Source organism: Callithrix jacchus, chromosome 14, assembly GCF_049354715.1.
Source record: "Callithrix jacchus isolate 240 chromosome 14, calJac240_pri, whole genome shotgun sequence".
In the NCBI taxonomy this organism is placed as follows: Eukaryota; Metazoa; Chordata; class Mammalia; order Primates; family Cebidae; genus Callithrix; species Callithrix jacchus.
The window spans coordinates 63,732,603-63,754,083 of NC_133515.1; the positions used below are offsets into that span (position 1 = coordinate 63,732,603).

Consider the following 21,481-nt stretch of genomic DNA (forward strand, 5'->3'; position numbering starts at 1 on the left):
AATATCTCATTATGTTGTATAATCTCTTTCAAGTTGTTCTAATACCAGGTTTGGCTAAAATGTTAGATGACCTCAGTATCTTTTGGAAATCATCTTTCCTTCTCAATACTTAGTTTATTTACCCAACAACAGCTCATGTGCTTGGGGCATATGGATTCATTAGGAAATAGAGGTATAAATGGATTGCCTCATTTCAGTCACTATGTATCAATGGACATTTGATGTCACTAATCTATCATAAAAAAAAACACTTTTTTAATAACCATTAAATATATTTAGTCTTAGGAGCAGGCAAGCATTCCTTAAATACTGGAAATAGATTTGGCAAATACTTTAAATACTAAAATAGACTTGGCAAAGTCTATTTTAGATTTTTATTTTACATCGTACTCATTCTTCACATGAAACTTTTCAGTTCATCATTTTATCCCCTAGATGCTTTTGCGACTTGTTTTGCTTTGCAACCATTAATACTTCCATATTAAGGTTTTTCTTTTTGAGATAGTCTTGCTCTGTCATGCAGGCTGGAGTGCAGTGGTGTGATCTCTGCTCACTGCAACCACGACCTCCCAGGTTCAAGCGATTATTTTGCCTCAGAGTCCTGAGTAGCTGGGATTATAGGCACCTGCCACCATGCCCAGCTAATTTTTGTATTTTTAGGAGAGATGCAGTTTCACCATATTGGCCTGACTGATCTTGAACTCCTGACCTCGAGTGATCTGCCTGCTTCAGCCTCCCAAGGTGCTGGGAATACAGGCATGAGCCACTGCACCTAGCCTCAGGATTATTTTCCTATTCTCCCCACTCAGTTTTTATTTGCCTTCTAAATGGTTCGTTTGTTTCTGTGTAGTAGTTCCTTAATAGGGTCTGGGACTTTTATAGAGTTAACTAGAGGTTTGAACTGCTGCTCCCTTCATCCAGTTTCCTTGTCTCTGCTGTATTTAAGTCTTACAGGAATGTCGATTACTTTATTTGCTCATTTGTTTTATTTTTCTGTGGCGTAATATTCCAAAAGAGTCCCGTGTTATAGGAAGGGAAGTCTTTGACTTATAAGAGAATATATTCTCTAAGATAGTGGGATGAAAGACACTTTTGTTAATTTTAAAACTATTAGGTTAAAAGATTATTAAGCTTTTATGTTGAAAAATATTCATAGACTTAAAGACAATAATGATAAATGATCTAATTGGGTTTACTGGGTACTTAAGAGTAAGAGGATATTAGATTCCTAGTTTAGTTTATTTAGAAATCAAAATATGTTCAGCCTTGTCTCATTATCTTTGAGGTCTGTAGAAAGAGACATATGATGAAAACAGTAATAATTGTCCTGAGTTTGAATTATTCAAACACATTTTTAAACAAATACAGTAAAATTTTATTAGGGTTATTTTCTACTTCTTATTATTTTAAAGTTAAATGGAGATATTACAAAGTTCTCTATATCACACAAATGTATTAACACTACTCTAAATAGATGTTTGCTTTTAAAAAGCATCATGCATTTTAATTATTTATTTTTTTCAATAAAGAACAATATATACATTATATGAATAGCTTGATACTAAAAGATAAGCTGTAGTTAATTCTGCTCAATAGAACTTATTGTGATAACGGAAAGCTTCACAATGTGCTGTGTAACCTGGTAGCCAATGGCTACATGTGACTATTAAGCATGTGGAATGTGGCTAAGGAACTAAATTTTTAATTTTATTTAGAAATATGCCATATGCCTCTGTGGTTAAATATTTGACCATGCAATTAGAAAATCCTCTCTTTTTCTAATATGTACAAACAAATAAAATTGAGATAACAAAAGATACAAAGAGGAAAATGAAAGTTTATAATTTATTTAATGCATAATTTCAGTAAAGCAACATATTTATAGGAAAAGTAGTAATGTAGTAGTTGTGTTATTGTCTTATCAAAGAATTATAAATAGTTTTCTTTTATTCATGTTAACTTTTGTAGAAAAACTATTTTTATTGAGAAAAATATCAAAGTTTGAATGTTGATTTAATTTTATGGATAAGTAAATCAACAGATAAAGAATAGATTAATCAAGCTCATAGCTCTCTCTTCCACATGACTAATATGGGTTTAGTTAGCTACTAGACATTAACTCAAGTAATTACATATATAATATCTTCAAAAGTATAGAATTGGTTGTGGCTATGAACAAACTATTTTCCTATTGCTCTGTAACATAAAACACTTTTTCTCACAGAGATAACTGCAGTTTGAGCAATATTTAATTTTTCTTCCTGCAAAAAATTATAATTTGCTGCTCAGTTCCCAGGAGATTTACTACACAGCAAATATGTAAAAGAAATAAAAGTATTTTTTTTACTAGATTTGAATTTTATAACTCAAAGGGCAAATATATGCTATGTATAAATTCATATTATATTGTCTCACCTACCAAAATATTTGGCTTTGAACAAAAGTGTCTTTTTGTTTCAGACATTTAAAAAAGAAGGCAAAAGTTTATGTGATGGGAATGAAATGAGTGCTTTTCTTTAAATTTTAAAGACAGCAGTAATGTTATGGAATAATTCTTTCTTTCATTTCTAGTGGTTAGTATGCCCATGTGTAAACATTTATAAACTTGGGCCTAATTTTCCTATTAAATTAGGGCAAAAGATTTTCTAAATGTGTGTGTGTGTGTTTTCCTGAGGAAATAATTCATTCTAACAATCTAGAGAAGTAAACTGGGAGACTTTTTTTCCTTCAATAAAGGAAATTAAGCAGAATTAACGTTTTCTTCGAATTTATAGAATCAACAAATAAATGCAATTAAGAAAGAATTATTTTCCATAAGATTTTTCTGCCTTCTTGCAACAGGATCTATGAAATCATTCAGTCTTCTCACAGTCTCCTTACTCCTTTATTATATTGCTGTTAAAAAAAAGAAAGTGATACCCATAGCTATGTTGTGTGTGTGTGTGTGTGTGTGTGTGTGTGTGTGTAGCACATTCTTTTTAAAAAAAATTTTTTCAATAGTTTTTTTGGAAACAGGTGGTGTTTGGTTGCATGGATAAGTTCTTTAGCGGTGATTTCTGAGATTTTGCTGCACCCACCACCAGAGCAGTGTACACTGTACTCAGGTGCAGTCTTGTATCCCTTATTTCTCTCCCACCCTTCCCCCAAGTCCCTAGAGTCTATTATATTATTTTTATGCCTTTGTGTCCTCATAGCTTAGCTCTCACTTATGAGTGGGAACATGGAATATTAACATTGAGTGTAAATGGCCTAAATGCTCCACTTTAAAGATAAAGAATGGAAAAATGGATAAAAATACACCAACCAAGTATTTGCTATCTTTAAGAGACTGACCTACCACATAAAGACTCACATAAACTTAAGGTTAAGAGGTGGAAAAAGATATTTCATGTAAATGGAAGCCAAAGGTGAGCAGGAGTGACTATTCCTATATCATCAGACACAACCCACTTTAAAGCAACAACAGTTAGAAAAGACAAAGAGAGACATTATATGACGATAAAAGGACCAGTAGATACATTTCATTATTCCAACCTTAGTAGACACTCCAACATTACTTTATATAGTACAAACCCTTTGTGTTCGTTTTCTTTCTAAAACACTCTTTGAAATCTATAAAACCTGAATAAGAAGCTTTAAAACATATCTATACCCACTGAGAATCTTCTTTCTGTTTGCGTATATTCGGCAAGACATTCAGCCACACCGAGTCAACTGATGAGATAAAGATTAAGCAAGTGACATAATGTTTACAAGAGTACACTTAAAGTGGTAAGATTACCCAACTATTAACATATTATTAATTCTTATTTCTGTTTCATAGCGGGAACAAGTTCCTTCTGATTTTGTAATATTTAATTAATCATATTGTATAAATATCACATTCTCTTAGATGTGTTCTGCTTTCCAATGATTAATTATAAGAATTCGATAAATTTTTGCTTTAACTTGATGTTACTCCATTATTTTTATTAAGTTGTGAATAACATAGTTTCTAGGAAAACCACTCTTAGAAATATTAGATTGAACCATAACAAATTATTGATATTTGACCTGTTTTGATCTGAAATAGTAATTTCATGTGGTTCAATCTCAGGTACTGTCAGACTACATGATTTTAGTCTTTAGAGAAGCAGAATTCTTTATAACAGTCAGAATTCTTCATAACAATCTTTTTCCTATGTACTACATCTGAAAAGATTAATAAATTTATTTGGTTCATAATAAGTATATTTTGTCATAGCTAGCTAGCTAGCTATCTCTCACTCCGTGGCCCAGGCTGAAGTGCAATGGTGTGATCTTCGCTCACTGCAACCTCCGCCTCCTGAGATTACAGACATGAACCACCACGCCCAGCTAACTTTTATATTTTTAGTAGACATGGGGTTTTACCATGTTAGCCAGGATAATCTCAAACTCCTGACCTCAAGTGATCCACTTGCCTCAGTCTTGAAAAGTACGGGGATTACAGATGTGAGCTATCACACCTGGCCTGATTATAAGTACTATTTTAATCAACCCTGAGAACATCCTGGAAAATTTCAATGTATAATCTAATTTATTTAGCTAAAAATAACCTATTTCCTTTCAAATAATTTTTGGTTATTTTCATAAACTTTGAAATTAATTAGTCATAAACTGAAACTTGTAAATACAGTGAATTTTGAACACCGTAGAAAATGAAAAACCAGGCGCTCTAAATAAATGAAAAATTCTTTTAATATTCCATATATTTTTCCTTCCAAAGAATAGCTTCCTTCCAAACCATTTGTTACATATGTGAGTGTTCTTCTGAAGTGAAGATAACAATACAAAATAATTTCAATTTGAGGTAAAAGTTCATTTTTCCTTTGATGTAAAAAGAATGTATAATTGTCAGGTCAGTCATATAAATCATTTTATTTTTTTTACAGTACATGTAAATGTAATTCTTAAGCACCAAACATAAGACCACTTTATACAATATGGCTTAGTCATATTTTTAATTTCATCAGAAAGTATTCTTGCCTTTTCTTAGAGAAATTAAATAGATTTGTTTGGACATGTCTAAGAACCAAAGTATAGAATAATTAAGTAAAAATATTTTAATATTTGAAAAACATTTGTAATAAGATTAAAAAATTTTTTTAAAAATGTATATCCCAGTAGATGTTTGATAGCTCTTTCAAATGAAGGCCTTTAGTCTTGTTAATAGGAGTTCACTTAATTTTCATCTTAATCATGGAAAACCTAGGACACAATGCAGAATATTCTCTGATGGTTATACACAGGCCAGAGGATGTCTACTGTCCATAAAGAAGTCAAACCCACATAACCACTAGAAGGACTGTAAGTTGGAATGGTAGGTAGTGTGTATTTACGTTTACTCTCCCAACTTCAGTCCAAGAGCTTTCTTGCTCTGTATTCAAAATATGATGACATCAAACTCTTAGAAAGGAAAGCACTGCTCACCTGAGCCAGCTTTCTTTGGAGAGTTGTGTAGCAGTGATTAAGCTTAGGTGGGAGAGTTTCTGATAAGCTCTCTGCTCAGTGTTATCTGTCAATTCTGTATCAGGAAGCATTCATTTCTCAATAAGCAATAAAATATAAAAATAGGTAGTATGAGCACACATACTGTAGACTATGCTTGTCACCATTTTACAGTCGCTGTTAAATGAAGTAGTCTTTCCAAAGTCCAAATATTGAAATGAATGTAGAAATGTTAACTGTCAAGATTTAGACTTGGGCAAGAACTGAGGCTATCAAAGCAAAACAAATTTTAAAGTCCTTGTAGTAGTTCCTCATAAAAAGAAAATTCGAAATTGCATTTATTATAGCTTATGTGAGTCATTCAGTTTGTGTTATAATATGCTGACTAACAATTATTAAATTTCATCAGGTTCATCAAATAGCTTAATTACTATAAATGGCCATATATTTAGGCTTTCTTGATTTCCTTCCTCCTTCCCCCTTTCTCTTTTTGTCTTCTTTCTTTTTGATAATTGCCATTAACAAGATAGACCATGATGAATTAAATACCACAAACATCTTTGTAACAAAATATTTTTTGGAGAAATTGTTTTTAGTGTTTCTAGTGTGATGCCAGGAACATCTATGTTGCTGCGGCCAGTTTAGAGATACTCCTTTTTTTCTTGAGCAGTGAAGAGGGAGAAACATTGGCTGTTATAGTTGACTCCATATATTCTCTAGCACCAGGATTCCAAGCAGGCTGGGTGGGAGTGTCCTGGAATATTATTTAGGTGAGATTGAGAAAGGAGGTGATGTTCTCTGTTAAAAAGCCTGTTTGAAACTAGCACAATTTTTGTCCAGGGCCGTTTTTTTTTTTTTCCCTAAGTCTCCATAATGGACCTTTATGCTTCCTTTTTCTCTTTGAACATCCTCTTGGTTCTGGCCAATATTTCTCTTCCTTCAGCTGACTGCTGCATTAATCCAGTCTCAAAGATTTTCTCCATTTCCCAGTCCTTGATGCATTCCCAGACTATTGAGGTTTTCTAAAGGCTTTCACTGCTAATACCAAAAGAAGAAACAAAGCTCCATCCTGTGCCACCATGGGAACTAAACTCTGCTCTACTGGCATTTGATCTCCAAAATGAGGAGTAACAGGCTTAAGAAGTAATGTGACGGGCTCCAGAGGCATGGATAGACGTTAACAAACTCCCTGTATGGAGAAAGGAAATAGAATCTTATTCTGCATCTCTCTTTCCGCTGTCTGTGACCACCACCAGTTTTGCCATTATTATACCCTACGGTGGAGGGCTTGTATCTAAGACAGAAGCCACTTGCGGTAGCGGCAGTTTTGATGGAGGAGAGGGAGGGAATCAAAGAAAATGAGAGGAGACAGTCATAGGCGGCTGGCAGAGGAGGAAGGAAACCAAAAAAAGAAAAAAAAAAGCACAAGTGGTGTCAGGAAGCTTCTTTTGGTCATTTTTTAATGTACGCTGTAGTCTATAAATTGACTACTGTCTGTACATTTCGAGAAAGACTTACATATTGCCAAACTTAAATACTGATTATACAGAAGGGATTTTTGTGATTTTATTCCAAATTTATTCCAAATAAAATTTTACTCCAAATTTTAAGTTTTCACTGGTCATGATTTTCTTTATACTGAAACATGAGTATTTGTTTTCATATTCATCCCTCTCCTCCTAGAACCATATACTTAAGATTATGTGCAAAGAACACTGGAGTGATAAACAAGGTTACTATCCTTGCATTCTTATTATCTGGGGCCAAATATAAAAATTTTGTGGAGATACTCATTTACAGTGATTTAAAAACCGGCTGCAGCTTACTTCTTGTCAGCACACAGCCATTATTCATAGCATGATTGACATTCTGGTGCTTAATTCCCATCTTTGTGAGAGAATCCCATCATATCTGAAAGAAAAATAAAATGGAAAGTATCTTTTTCACAGCTTTATATTCATTATTTTTCCAATCGAAAACAAGAGTGTGATCTTTATAGGTGGCATGGTCATCGTAGTAAAGTTGATGATTAAGAGAAGCACTTCATGTACTCAGCAAGGATTAGGTCACCAGAATTAAGAAGCCAGGGGTTTCTGCAAACCAAGAGATTTTCTCTAACTTGACAGTGTCCACAGGTAAGGCCGGATGGACTGCTTTTTGCCTTAAATTAAATCAAAATTTGCTGCTTTACCTGTACACCGTGGCATGCCAAAATTCAGCACCTGTCTTTGTTGTTGCTCCAAAGCAAAGTAGCATTTGTTTGTGTAAGAATCTACAAAGCTAAAGAAAAAGTTGATATGAGGAGATAAACTATTATTTCTGACTTGACATTTATTGTTTAGTTCAGAAATAAAATGGAAAGAAAGAAGAAAGGAAAAATACCTGGAGAGTGGTTGTAAATGCTGGAGCTACCACCCGTTATCATCATATCGAAATTCTGAAATAATGTAGGGATTTTCTTTAGGTTAATGAGTTTTAAATTATGTAAAGTTAGCAAAGGGACACCAGAATAGAATAGAATAGAATGGAATAGGAAAGAGGATTTTTATTCTGAGATGATTGAATCTGAAAATATATGCAAACTCATGGAAAGTCTGTTCCAAGCCAGTTGTCTTCATCATCATCATCATCTTACTTTTAAATAGTAGTTGATATATCACCCTTTTATTCTAGTAATTTGATTTTTTTTTCTAAATCTCAATCTTCTGAGATAGTCCGCTTTTCTGGACTTAGTTAAGTCAGAATTTGTTGACACATTAAGCATGACTTGGATTTGTATTCAGAAATTCCCATTATTAATCTTGTTCTCATTAAGTATAGAAACTCAGAAAAGTGCTGGAGGTAGAGTAGAATCCATGGCGCAGCCTAGGCCTGGGCCTACGGACAGAAAGGTCATGAAAGGAGAACTCATTGTCAGGACTGAATCAGTGACCTTGGACTCCTTTTATAATACCCTACTTAGTACATTCCTAAAGTTGATGTCAAGCCTGGGCCTATTTCATTTTGTTGGCTTCTTTTCCTTTTCTTCTTTTTATTATATTTATAGGCCACACTTCACTGAAATTTCTACCAAGGAACTGCTACTCACAACCATATTTGCCAGTCTTTTGTTTACAGAAATTAAGTAATGCTTCAGTAATTGGCAGACTGTCTTGGCACGTGACTCTCCTCTAAATTCCCTGATTTTTAAATTTTACACTACATATTAAATAATCTCGTTAAGAAGTAAGCATTTTAAACAATATACAATTTCAAAGGGCAGTGAATATTAGAGAAAAAGTATATCTTAAACATTACAATAATTTTTATCTTTGTATTATTTCTAATATAATGCAGTAAAACAAAACTTTAATAATTTGTGTTTGGGTAGTGTCAAAGTCACCAGTGAAAAGTAACAAATTCAGTCCAATTCCTTATTTAATAGATTGGAAGTCAAAAAACAAAAACAAACTAGAAGTCAGTATCACATACCAAATATATGAAACTTTGTTGTTTCTTTAAAAATACGCTCTACAAAACCAAGTATTGTGTAAAGATGTTATTACCCACATTTAGCCACTAGCTGCTTTCTATTACATGCTAACACCCTCTCAGTAAATGTGCCTGATTTTTCAGTTTTCAGCTGAAATGTTTTAAACAGAATTGATGATTTCTAATTCACTAGTAACTTTATCCGATTGAAAAGGTTTTGATGAAATTAATGAAATGGTATATTAAGAATTGCTTTTGCTTTCAAGTATCTATATTTGCTGTTGTCATGTATGTAAACACTTTTGATCAGATGATGACTTTACAGTTAATAAAACAAAAAATAAGGACAGGACTAGAATGTCAACATGGGTGTAGTGTACTATTCAAAAATTTTGATAATACTGAAAACTTGCTCTTGCCCTAGTCCCCTAAGACAGCTTTCTGTTCCATTTCTCTCCTGGATTCCAGCCCCTGGGTTTCAAATAGCACTTGAATTGTCCAGTAGATGCTAATAACATTTTAAATCTTATATACTTCAACCCGTCACCTAAATTAGGTATTTCTCCTAATGCTATCCCTCTGGGTGCAGCAAACCACTGTGGCACGTGTATACCTATAACAAACCAGCAGGTTCTGTACATGTACCCCACGACTAAAAGTGTAATAATAAAATCTCATATACTTATATTGATGATTTTAGGAAATACTAATCTGCTTGGATATATTTGTTTATACACACACACAGGTACACACATGGAAATATGACTAACAAAATATATGAAATTATATAAGTATTTTATAGACATAGGAATATAAGAGCAATTGGACCACATATTTTCATTGTCTCAAATTCATATATCATAAACAGAAGTACAAAGTTATTACATCATGATAAACTGCCTAATGGACAGTTCCCAAAGGATTTCTCTTCCACTGATCACTTCTTCTACCTAACATTTTTAAAAGTTAACATTTTTATAAATTACCATAAACTATTCTCGTTTGCAATAAAATATGGATATGGTATACATTAACCAAATACATTATAGATTTTTGTTGCATAAAGTTGTATTTATTTAAGGAGAGAAATTGAGGTATTAGCAATACTAAAAGGCAGTAATGGCATACAGATAATATATTTGGTAGACCCAGAGTATCTTTAAGTGAAATTTCATAGCTATTTCCAATAGACTTTCCAAGATCTAAGTCCAAGTCAGTATATGGAAATAGAACCTTTTAGAATTGTTAAAAAGAAAACAAAAAAGCTTTTAAAAATAATTGCCTAGAAAGATTACACCAGCAACATGTAATAACAATAATGTTTGCTTTATAGAGGGTAGTGAAAGATTTTTTAAAAACTCTGCACAGGACGTGGCAGTATTACGAAAGTTTGTCTCACTTCTTGTAAATGCTGCCAATGGAAGGGAGCCTGCTCCCCTGTGATTTTGTTTTCCCCCTTGAATGATAGTGATGGAGCACTTGCATGATGTGTTTGGTGCCTTGCATGAGGAAGACATGCAAAGGCAAGGTCCAGTCTGCATGCTGCTTAATGAATGTTTTTCCTTTTCTCTCCCTCCTTGTCATGTGCTTTCAGAAGACAACAATGTGGAAGGTGGGTGCTTTCTACCTTATTTTCCAACTCTCATTTGCCCTTTATTTCTTAGTATTAATAGAGTACACCTTGAATTTAGACGGTAAGTTGAACTTCTTTCTGAATATTTGTTGGTTTCTGGATTGTGTATCACTTTTCATACAGAACACATATATTTGCTACCCTGCCATCCCAAGTATATGAAACTTTTTCAAGCTTAACTTCAACCCTTGATGGTCTTCAGCATCCCATATGAACCTTAGGATAGTTATTGCAGTGTTCTGTATGAAAAAAAGATACAATGCTGCCTTTTGATTTTAAAAGACAAAATATATCTTTGTAGTTTCAGAAGACAGTGCATGATCATTTTTCTATTTTTTTTTATCAAAATGCTTTATTCTGTTCTGTTGGAAATATTTATCATTATCCCATTTCAAGTCCATTGGTTTGTTTCAAATTTGGATTTATAAAAAGAGTGCAATAAAGTACTGAGTATAAGTAAGAGACATAAATTTAGATTAAAAAATAAGCCATTGGCCAGTGGGAATGAAAGCATGAAGCTGTGATTGCTGGTAAGTATATTTGTAATATTTTATGTCTGTTCAATAAAATATTTTATTCAAGCTTTTATAAAAATTATCTCTATCAAGTAATTTTGAAGAAGTTGTATATTTTACATATTTTCCTGTAGAACCCAGCAAATTAAAACATATTTCAACATTCTCATTTTTTAAGAACTTAAATGCATTAGTCAGTGTGCTGCAAACAAACCTTCAAAGGGTTAACATGCGAAAAGAACTAGGCATAATGAAAGAACGGAGAAAGCGAAGGTTTTTATCAACTTATATATGTTCTATCAACTTATATATTCACAGCATTAACAGTTCTTGCATAAACAATTTGCTAATGTATATATGGGAAGACAGCATTTGTTATATTTTATTTTGATACCATATTTTGAAATATAGTCATTGTGTAAATGTACATTTCTTTAGAATGAAGGATTTCTTAGAAATGACTCCCTATCCCAAGTTATAGATATATAGCCGTTGAGGTTACCAAGACTTCATGTCTCTAAGAAAGAACACTTCATGGTAATACAGAGTTGATCAGTAGCATGGATAAATAAGTATTTGTGATTCTTTCATGAACAGTATTATAATTGCTTAGCTGCTGAACGTTTCTGTTAGGTTATCTAAATAAAATAGATTAAAACTTCAAAAGAAATAATAAATTACTATTTTCGAAGTGTTTCATCCATATATGGTTTCTGTTTTTCTGTACTATAATTTAATTGCATGTGAGTATACACTTGATAAAAATGATATATTATCCTGCATGCCTAATATCTTTGCAAAACAGTCTCATTTATGTTGTGCATGTCAACTGAGTTTAAAAGTTATTTTCTAAAGGTATCTTTTCAACTTTTTTGTATTTCCTTAACCATCCTTTAAAATGCTTTTCATGTCTCTTAAAATCCTGTTGCATTCCAAGAGGCTCTCTAATCAGCCTAATTGGCATGAATGCTTCTCTCTTTTCACAGACACTCATCCCGTGCAAAGTTTTGATAAGATTTTCAGAATATAGGCCCATAAGCTATTGTAATAAAGTTTATTCAATCATAATTTTAATATTCCTATCTATAATATGAACTTGACAGTATAGGTAGGAAGTCCAGCGGGAGGAATGTGAGTTCTTTTGGGGTTTGTGAATTTCTATCCTTATTGATGTAGTGTCAAAACCATTAGAAGTACCTAATATATTTTCTACAAAGTAGATCTTAGAGATAAGTTCCTCATTTAGTCTATAAAAATTTATAACATGTTATTCGAAAATATCTATACTAATTAGATAAATTAGATAAAAGTCAAATTAATGAAAAAATGTATAACCTGGACAAATAAAGCTACTATTTTTCAGCATATTAAACACCATGAATTATCAATAGTTCATAAGCTATTGAATCTGCCTATATGAACTTTTTGTTAAAATCAGTCAGAAAATGGACAGGCCACAGTTCAGAAGCATCGAACTGCTATGTTTAATAACTTTCATATTATATTGTGATTAAATGATTATTTGTAATTATATCTAGCCTACAGAGATGTTTGAATATCCCTAAAATTTTGAGAAAAAAACACAGATAATTTAAATACTAATGAAACCAATGTATAATGTTATATAGCCCAAATAACATTTGAAATATATGTGAAATAGCACTGGGAATTGAAAATACAAATTTATTAAAATTGTTATATGTATATTATATTTTTCTAACATTTTCCCAAATTGTAGAAGTATACATGGATTGAGAGATAGCTTTATTTCTGAACATAGAATAAAAAATTAGGAGGAATTTTGCCTTTCAGTGAAAAGTAACTTCTTGAGTAGCAAAATAATTTTTTAAAGAACATTAGTAGTAGTCTTTAGAAGAGGAGTGGTCTTCACTTTGAAGTGAATTGTCAAGCAGGACATGATAAATAATTTAAATAAACAAATGGGATTTCAATGTCCCTTTAAACATTCCTTGATGAAATTACATCTGTAATATGTATGTTAGATAAATATACTTACACTAACTTAGAGTTCAGCATTTAATTAATGCTTAGGTAAAATCCCAAATAATTTTGTTTTCCAAGGAAAATTGCTTTAGCATATTTGAAGCTGACCCATTGTTTCTTAAAAACCTTATTCTGTAGTAAATTCTAACGTCACAACTGCATGTCTAATGATCATTTTGTATTTGCACAAGCCTAGTCAGTCGCTACATGTGTCAGACAAGGAGACATTTCTGCATTATCATTTCAGTGTGACTACAGATTTCTTTTTCTTCATTTAATTATAATACTGCTCATTTTTTGAGGAGGGGAAAAAGATCAGACCCAGCCCATGATTCAGGTATTCCTTTGGGTTTTACAAAATGTAATTTCATCACTAAAGAATGACAAGCCCTTTGGGGGCAAAGTTCAAAACAGTCTCATCAAAGGGCACAGAGGGCGGATGTAATATTGAGAGGATTGGTTGGATTTTAAGTCATGCTCTTGTGCTCTTGGTTGTTCCAGCTGATGCATGGAAGAAATACACAGTGCAGCATATGCCAGTGTTTAAAACGCAGTTCTAGAACACTTCGCCCCAAAGCATTCCAACCAGGGGTTGAAAGAATGCTTTTTGATTTGCCTCTATGAAACAGACGTATCTCATAGGAAACGAGATGTCTGTCACTGAACATTTTTGTCACCGTGACAACCCTGCCTTCCCATGCTCCCTTGTTTATTGCTGACTGTGCTCTTGTTTCCCTTCAAGGTCTGGCGCACCTGATGATGGGCGACCAAGGTATGGGCTCTGTTCCTTTTCCACTCTGCTTTCAGTGTTTACTTGTTCTGTAGCTGCTTTCAAACCATCACTGCAAAGGATGGGCAAATGCTTGCAAATTATATGGCTGCAAATTAAATACATATCTTTCATTCACATTTTTTCATGTGTTTTTCTCCCCTTTGTTGGTTTGGTTTTGATTTGTTCCTGTGACTTTTATTTTTCTTCATTTCTTGCATTATAATATCTGCAAATAAATGAGACATAAGAAATTGTGAATGAACATTTCTATATATTTGTCAGCGTACGCAGTAAAGGTGGTTATGGTAAAGAAAAACCAAGAACCATCAGAAGTTCCTGTCTGAAAGAAGATGCTCAGTTTAAACCACTGTATCCAAAAAAATAAGTCCATTTTTCATGCATGCATGGCAGTTTGCAAACATGCAGACATCACTGGCTTCTGGCTTCTAGAATGCTGAGTGTAGTGTTCCACAGAATCAATACTTTTTCTACGAATATTTATTGTATGTCTCTCTTTTGTGTAATCTTTTAAAAAGTCAGCATGAGCCTTTCAATTTTTTGCATGTTCTTGTCTTCAAAAAAAGGCAGAATTCCCTACATATCCTGATTGCATCGCCATTTGTCTTCAAAATTTCATTTATACTTTCCTATCTTGTTTAATTTTCAGAGAGTAGTGCCTCTACATATGTTCATAATTCTTACTGTTGTTTTTCTCCTCTTTATCCTCTTTGTCTGGAAACCCTTTCTTCATGGACCCATTTCATCAAATCCATAGGTAAAAGTAAAGGTATTATATTATTTTATTTCTTCTTAATATCATCTGTGAATTACAGTGTGTCTAAGTTATGTAAATGTATTTAGACCTTTTGGCATTGGTAATGGGCACTGGGAGGTAGGTATATATGTTAATAAATAATTTATACATTTAAGGTAAGAAAAATTCATCTATCTGTTTGTATTTTCACCCCCACTCTTTTTTTTTGCCTCTTTAGAGTGACCTTTTTCTTGTCCGGTGCTCACATAATTAGTATATTTAGAAATTAGCTACAGGTTTTGGGGTCAGTTTTTGCAGTGTCATTTAATGGTGGTTAAATAAGTATAGGAACTGTAAATATATTATCTTCAAACCTTCAGCTCTGGAGCACACCTGCCCCAGCCATTCTGTATTGAGGTGTAAGTCTAAGCATGTGTACCACTGAAATGGCACTGCTGTGGGCTCATCAACTTGTTGTCTGCTAGATGTCATATATGCACATGAACTCTGTATTAACATAAAAAGGCGATATTAAGAAAGAGAAACAGAGGAGCAAGACATTTCTCTTTATGCATACTAACTTTGTTTTAAGACATTATCACCTAGCTATGCATTCCCGCGTTGCTTGGTAAGTCAGGCATGTGTACTCTTTGATAGTATTGGTACAAAATTCAGAAGCATGTGTAATTTGCCATTTGAAACCATCTTCATTGTGTTCAATGTTGTCATTAAAAGGAAGTAAGTGATATGCAGCTGCAGAAAACATATAGAATAGTCTTTAAATCAACCATTTTTAGTTATGTATTAATAAATGTTTTTATATAGTTTCTATTTTGTAATTATTATTAGCTTAAATGCAGGAATGTGCTTTATTCTTTCTTATGCTCCCAATGTTAATCTGGTGAATTCGGACCACAGTTCACAGTTCTACACCTTTATATTTGTGTCATCTAGCAGGAAAACTTTTCTGCTTGAAAAAGCACCTGAAAATGAGCCAGGCAATATTTATGAAATGATATCAATTTTAAATGTGAAAAATAGAGCTTTAGAAGCAAACGCTGTTTGAATACTTTGCTCCAACACCATAAGCTATCACAGTTTTTGTTTTGGTCAGCTATTTTCTATAATATAATTTAATCTCATGTTAAGCCTCTAGCACCTATTCAAGTGATAGTATGTATCAATTATTTTAAAGGTTTCGTATACCATTTTGAGTGCTTTCTTAACGTTTTTACGTGAGGCCAAAATCTCATCCACTGCCTTCTCTTAAGTGGGCATTTTTCATCATGTTCTTTAGTATGTGGACTTAGGATGGCATAGACGGAAGAATATTTATATTTTATCTTACTGGCTGAGTAAATTATGTAAATGTGTTTATATGCTTATGTGTATTTGTTTGGATACAAATATAAATACACAATTTCTAAGTATGTACAGTCCTATATTTGTTATTTTGTGAAAAAGTAACTCTTAATTTCTAATTATACAACCATTTTTCACATGCGGAATAGTTTCTGTTTATACTCAGCTGATACTTGTTTTGGTGTGCTTAATGTTAAGTGTCACTTAGCTTTATTCGGTTTTGCTATGTCAGTCTTAAATGTTTTCTGTTGGCATGTGTGTCAAACATTATATTTTAACATCAGATTTTGTTCCTCAATCAGCACAAAGACACAGAGGAGAGGAATTTGATTTTTCCATTGCATTCCTCTTTTATTGCTGGGACAAGTATGGTTGTTAAAGGTAGAAAGAAGATTTTAAGATGAACTTGAATATTTTTCAAATCAGAATGGTACCCATTACATATTGGTTAATTAGATGTAGAGAAATGAGAAAGGTGATTTTAAGTCTTCTCTAATCACATGTTAATTCAAGAAATCTATATTCTAGGGCAAAAATACAATCATGACTGACATGGCATCAACATTCAAAGAGTATTCATTTAACAAGGGAATGAAATCATGTGGGCAAGTTAGAATAAATGACAAAATGGAAGTGCTCTAAGAGAGGTACAAAGTGAAGTGGGAATTCAGAAAAAGGTAAACATAACGTCAATCCAAATATCTCATATGTAAATATCCTCACCTTGTGTCATCTGTTGGAGGAATAAAAAAAAATCGAGAAATTTTACATTGTAGCTTCCTATATGGAGTTAGATCCTAGTTGTGCATAAAATACGGGTTAAATCTGGCCAGCTTAAATAACTGATTTACATTGAAAACTTATGTTTTCTAAGTTTTTTCAGCATAATTATGGAGCAGTTTTCTCAACACCACTTTTCTCTTGGGGAAATAGTGAATTCAGGGGTCTGGAATGAACTTTTATGGATTAATGTCTTTATGAAAAAAAATTAGGAAAAAAACTAGAAAAACTAGATTCAAGAACATCTTCATTATCCTTTTGATTTCTTCTGTATGAATTCTTAAATATTTTCTAACTTTTTAAATGTCAAGTGATAAGTGAATATATTTCATTGAAAAATAAGTAACACATGTAAAAAAAACATTCCTTTTGTTAACCTTCTTCATCCTCCTCCCAAGTCCTTTCTCTCGAGGTAAGCACTGGTCTCACTTTGACTTGTCCTTACAGAGTTGGTGTTGATCCTTCTATACTCCATAACGACTCAGGGTTGGGAAACTTCAAAATCCCTTATCATGTATTCATGACCAAAAAGGCAAAGTCAGCTGGAGATACATTAGAGACCACTGCTTTGGGCTGGCAGAATCACAATGAATGAAACACAACTTTTCTCATTCTCATAGGCTACAGTCCCTCCTATTTGTAGTCATTCTGTTTCAAACTTTAGAATCAATCTATTACTTGATGTGTTTTTTATAGCCCCCTAAACAAAGATATGTCACCTTTAACTGGATATGGTGAAGAATAAAGTTTCTTTGGATGAATTATAGCTTTCTTTGGGGCAGCTGAAGATCTGTTATGCAAAGCCAACTTTACTTTGCTGGCTGTGGGTAGATGGATTCAAATAGCCTTCATGAAATTTGTATCACTTTTTTTTTTTACTTGAAATTTGTCAATGGTATTGTGGTTAGGATCCTTGGTACTGCTAATTTTATTCTCCTTTCTATTTAGTATTTTGATTTATCTATTTGCCTTGAATGAAGTATGTCTTTTCTCATGTTTATTCTTGTTTCTTTTTCTATGTATGTGTAACTGGTCACTTCATTCCAATAACTGCTATTATTGTTTCTTTATATTTTACTTTAATGGCTTGTTGGAGAGAAATGAATGACTATTTAAACTACAAAATGGTCAAAATACATTATACATGAAAATCCAGATATAATAGCTGGTTAATAGCGCAGTATCACAAATTAATAATTATCAGCTAATGTTGTCATTTTGATTGGAGGCTTGTACTTAACCTTAATAAGTCATCATAATAGTAATTACATATTTGTATATATGATTATACTTAATGTTAAGTTTTCCTAGTAGAATGTAAGCTCTATGTGGGCAGAAAGCTTGTTTTTCTCTTTGACCATTGTATTTCCGGGACATTTTTCTGATTGTATCTTGAATTTGCCATTTTTATGACTTACATTATATTTGTTTGGGGGAAGCTGAGAGGGGTTGCCTAGAAAAGGTAGAGGTGGAGAAGGACATGGACAAAGTAAGGGGTGAAAAAGGAGGAGAGAATGTCTTCAAATAACGAAAAGGAATTGTACCAAGAGTTTATATGGAATCTCTTTTGTCTCTGTCTCTAAACTTTTTGTATCCTAGCATTCCTCTCCCAAAGCTGCAATATTTCTTTCTAGTAAGGCATAATTCTAATATCACCTTAATACACCTTAGCACACGCACAGCAATGGATCTATGAAGAAAGTCAGTGTATTTTTGTGTTTAAGCTTTTCAGATTTTTAAAATGTGATTCACTGTCACAGTGACAAATAATAACTTGACAAATTTTATTTTCAAACTTTAACTGTTAATGAGTTAATAGGTACATAAATTTTCCTGAAATTCAGATCTGACATTTTATTATCTTACTTTGTTTTTATGTGGTCTATTTTACTTTATTTTTTAAGACAGAGTTTCACTCTTGTTGCCCAGACTGGAGTGCAATGGTGCGATCTCAGTTCACCGCATCCTCTGCCTCCCTGGTTTTAAGTGTGTTCTTTTTTTTGACTTCATAGTTTCAACTCTGATGTGCCCTAAGAACTATATTAAATTGAATTTGGATTTTACACTCTCAGAAAAGCCAAAATTTAAGTCCTGTCTTGTGAGATCAGCATATTTGGTATCATGCATTTATAAATCCTAAACCATATTTACAAAATAATTGTCCATTTGAAAGAGTCAAATGGACATTTATTCTAATTATCCAGGATTCTCATGTTACTAGAAGAGCAAAATATTACAAGTAGAACTGAAAAGAATGTAGTTACACATTCTGAAAGTACACAGGCTTTATTCTCTTTGTGAAGTGTAGATCTTAAATTAGTATAATTTTTAAAGATAATAAAGATAGATTTTTCTCAACACCAATTGTTAAATCAAAACAATCGTAAAGTCAAAGCTAATTGTAATTGTTAAGTCCTGGATACAGCTATTTCACCTTAACTAATTGAGGAGTAATGTCTAATATTATGAGCTTTGAAACTATACTCTCATACCACAATTAATATTTTTATTAAACTTACTCTTAAGATAGATTTGATATTATTAATACTTAGAAAAGAATAAAGCATTTGGTGTTTTGTTTTTTCATACATTTTCTTTTGTCTTTGTCTTAGTCCATTTGGGCTGCTGTATAAAAATACCATAAACTGAGTAGCTTGTAAGTAACAGAAACTTATTTCTCAAATGTCTGAAGGCTGTGAAGTCCAAGGCCAAGGGCTGGCACATTTAGTGTCTAAAGAGGTTTTGCTTCCAGGTTTATAGATCACTACCTTCTCTTTGTGTCCTTACATGAAAGGGCAAGAGAGCGCTCTGGAATGTCTTTTGTAAGGATAGTAATCCTATTCATAAAGGTTCCGCCCTCATGACCTAATCAACTCCCAAAAGCCCCATTTCCTAATCCATCATTTTGTGGGTTAGGATTTCAATTTATGAATTTTGGAAAGACACAACATTAAGATCACAGTTTCTATGATTTTTTTTTTAGTTTTTATTTTTGTACCATTTTCAAGTCCTGTGTTGCTATATAGCTAATTTGTCTGTGAAGTACCCATCATCCAGTTACTAAAATCCTAATGCATATTTGTTTTATAATTTAAAAAATATATTTGGCTGTGATTTCTGGTATAGACCTAATTTGGTTATTAAAATATATTTTCTTAATTTCTTAATAAAATATTTTATATTAAAATATAAAAAATATTTTCTTCTGTATAAATTCTTAAATTGTATTTCCTCATTTAGTTTCATAGTAATAAGTCATCTGCTTTGTTCAGAAGAGTTTGTTGACAACATTTTGTTGAAATGCCTGTGTTTGGTGCATATGCAAATTAAGAAGTAAGAATTAAAAAAAAAAATCTGTGTTACCTCTACTCTTGCAATACTGGGTCCCCTTAACTCACAGCCACACATGGTGGGAAGACCAGAGTTTCACCTTGTAAAAACAGACATTAAAAATCTACTTTTATCTGTGAGATATACATAGAAGGCTATGTGACTATTTAGAATTCCATGTTTATTTAGCAGTTCCTCTCTAGCTTACATGTTCATTAGTTCTGTGTCGAACCAAGAAAAGTTAATTGAAGATTATATACTTATGTATTATTTCTTGCTGTGATTTAATCAATCTTGTCATATGTATTACTAATAAAAGTCCCAGCTCGATTGTATTTCTGTAATCCTCATTCTGTAAAGCAAAGTTTTCTGTGTCTTTATACATTCTTTTAACAATGATAACATTGAAAAACTGATCATCTAAACAAGACTTCTGGTAAACTTGTTGTAGACTAACATCCTCAGAGAAGAGCACAAAAAGGACTTTCCATGGTCTAATAGTTAAAAAAAATTAGGTGGTATGAATAGAAACTTCGATGCTTTTTCCTGAAATCTGTTGCAAATAGCAAAACTTTCAAATTATGACATAATGGAGGTTAAAATTATTATGTCTTCTCCAAAATAATTAATTCATCTTATTTATCCATTTGCAAATGTATTTTTGTTAATCTAGATTTGAACAACCATCATCAGCACTTTTAGGCTGCTAGAAGGATATTTCCTAAATTGTGTTGTTAAAAAAACAGTGTAATTTTCTATAGTGTTTAGCTAAACTAAAGAAATTTGAATATTTAATTAGAATCATATTGTTTTGGAGCACAGCAGAATATTAGAGATCATCTAAAAATATAATATTGTCACTCTTTGTATTATAAGGCATGAGAGGTGATGCTGCTTATTATCATAGGCAAAACCTTGTAACAACTTTGAACTGAAATAACTTTTGCAACATAGAATAGCCAACCTTAAAGGGACTTCAAAGATTATCCTTCCATAAAACGCTAGTAATCACGAAACAGAGTTTCATCTTATTTTTATAAAATGAATTTAGTGGTAATATAAAGGAAACCATTCGTCAATTTTTACCTAGGCTGCTGTTGTCTCTAATTTTCAAGATTTTCATTTGAGGGAGTAAAACTACACCTTATAACTGGGAGCAGGATAATGTGATGGGTAATAGTCCTGAAGTCAGAAGAGCTGGGTTCATATCCCAGATTTGTTCTTTAGTGACCTTGTATAAATAATTCAGCCTCACATATCAAAACCTATGGTCTGTAATATGGACAAGTAAAAATAATTACCGAGGGTAATGTTATATGACAAATTGCAAAAGTGCTTAGAAAAGGCTTTTCTTTATTAATGGTGACAATAAGAAAAAGATACCATGTGCA

General features: G+C 32.5%; 1 protein-coding gene across 44 annotated transcripts in view; it reads left to right on the top strand.

The window, feature by feature from the left end:
* Positions 1 to 21,481, top strand: part of NRXN1 (neurexin 1) — a 1,160,645-nt gene that overhangs the window by 100,528 nt on the left and 1,038,636 nt on the right. For 19 of the 44 annotated variants that reach the window (XM_078349361.1, XM_078349363.1, XM_078349383.1 and 16 more), the window contains exons 3-5: positions 10,535 to 10,552; positions 13,835 to 13,864; positions 14,640 to 14,651. The exons of 11 other annotated variants lie outside the window; for them this stretch is intronic. In XM_078349361.1, coding sequence (XP_078205487.1) covers positions 10,535 to 10,552; positions 13,835 to 13,864; positions 14,640 to 14,651 — 60 coding nt within the window. Of the gene's footprint in view, positions 1 to 10,534; positions 10,553 to 13,834; positions 13,868 to 14,639; positions 14,652 to 21,481 lie in introns of those variants that run through there. 14 more of the 44 variants (XM_035273450.3, XM_035273464.3, XM_035273468.3 and 11 more) reach the window with 6 other exon arrangements.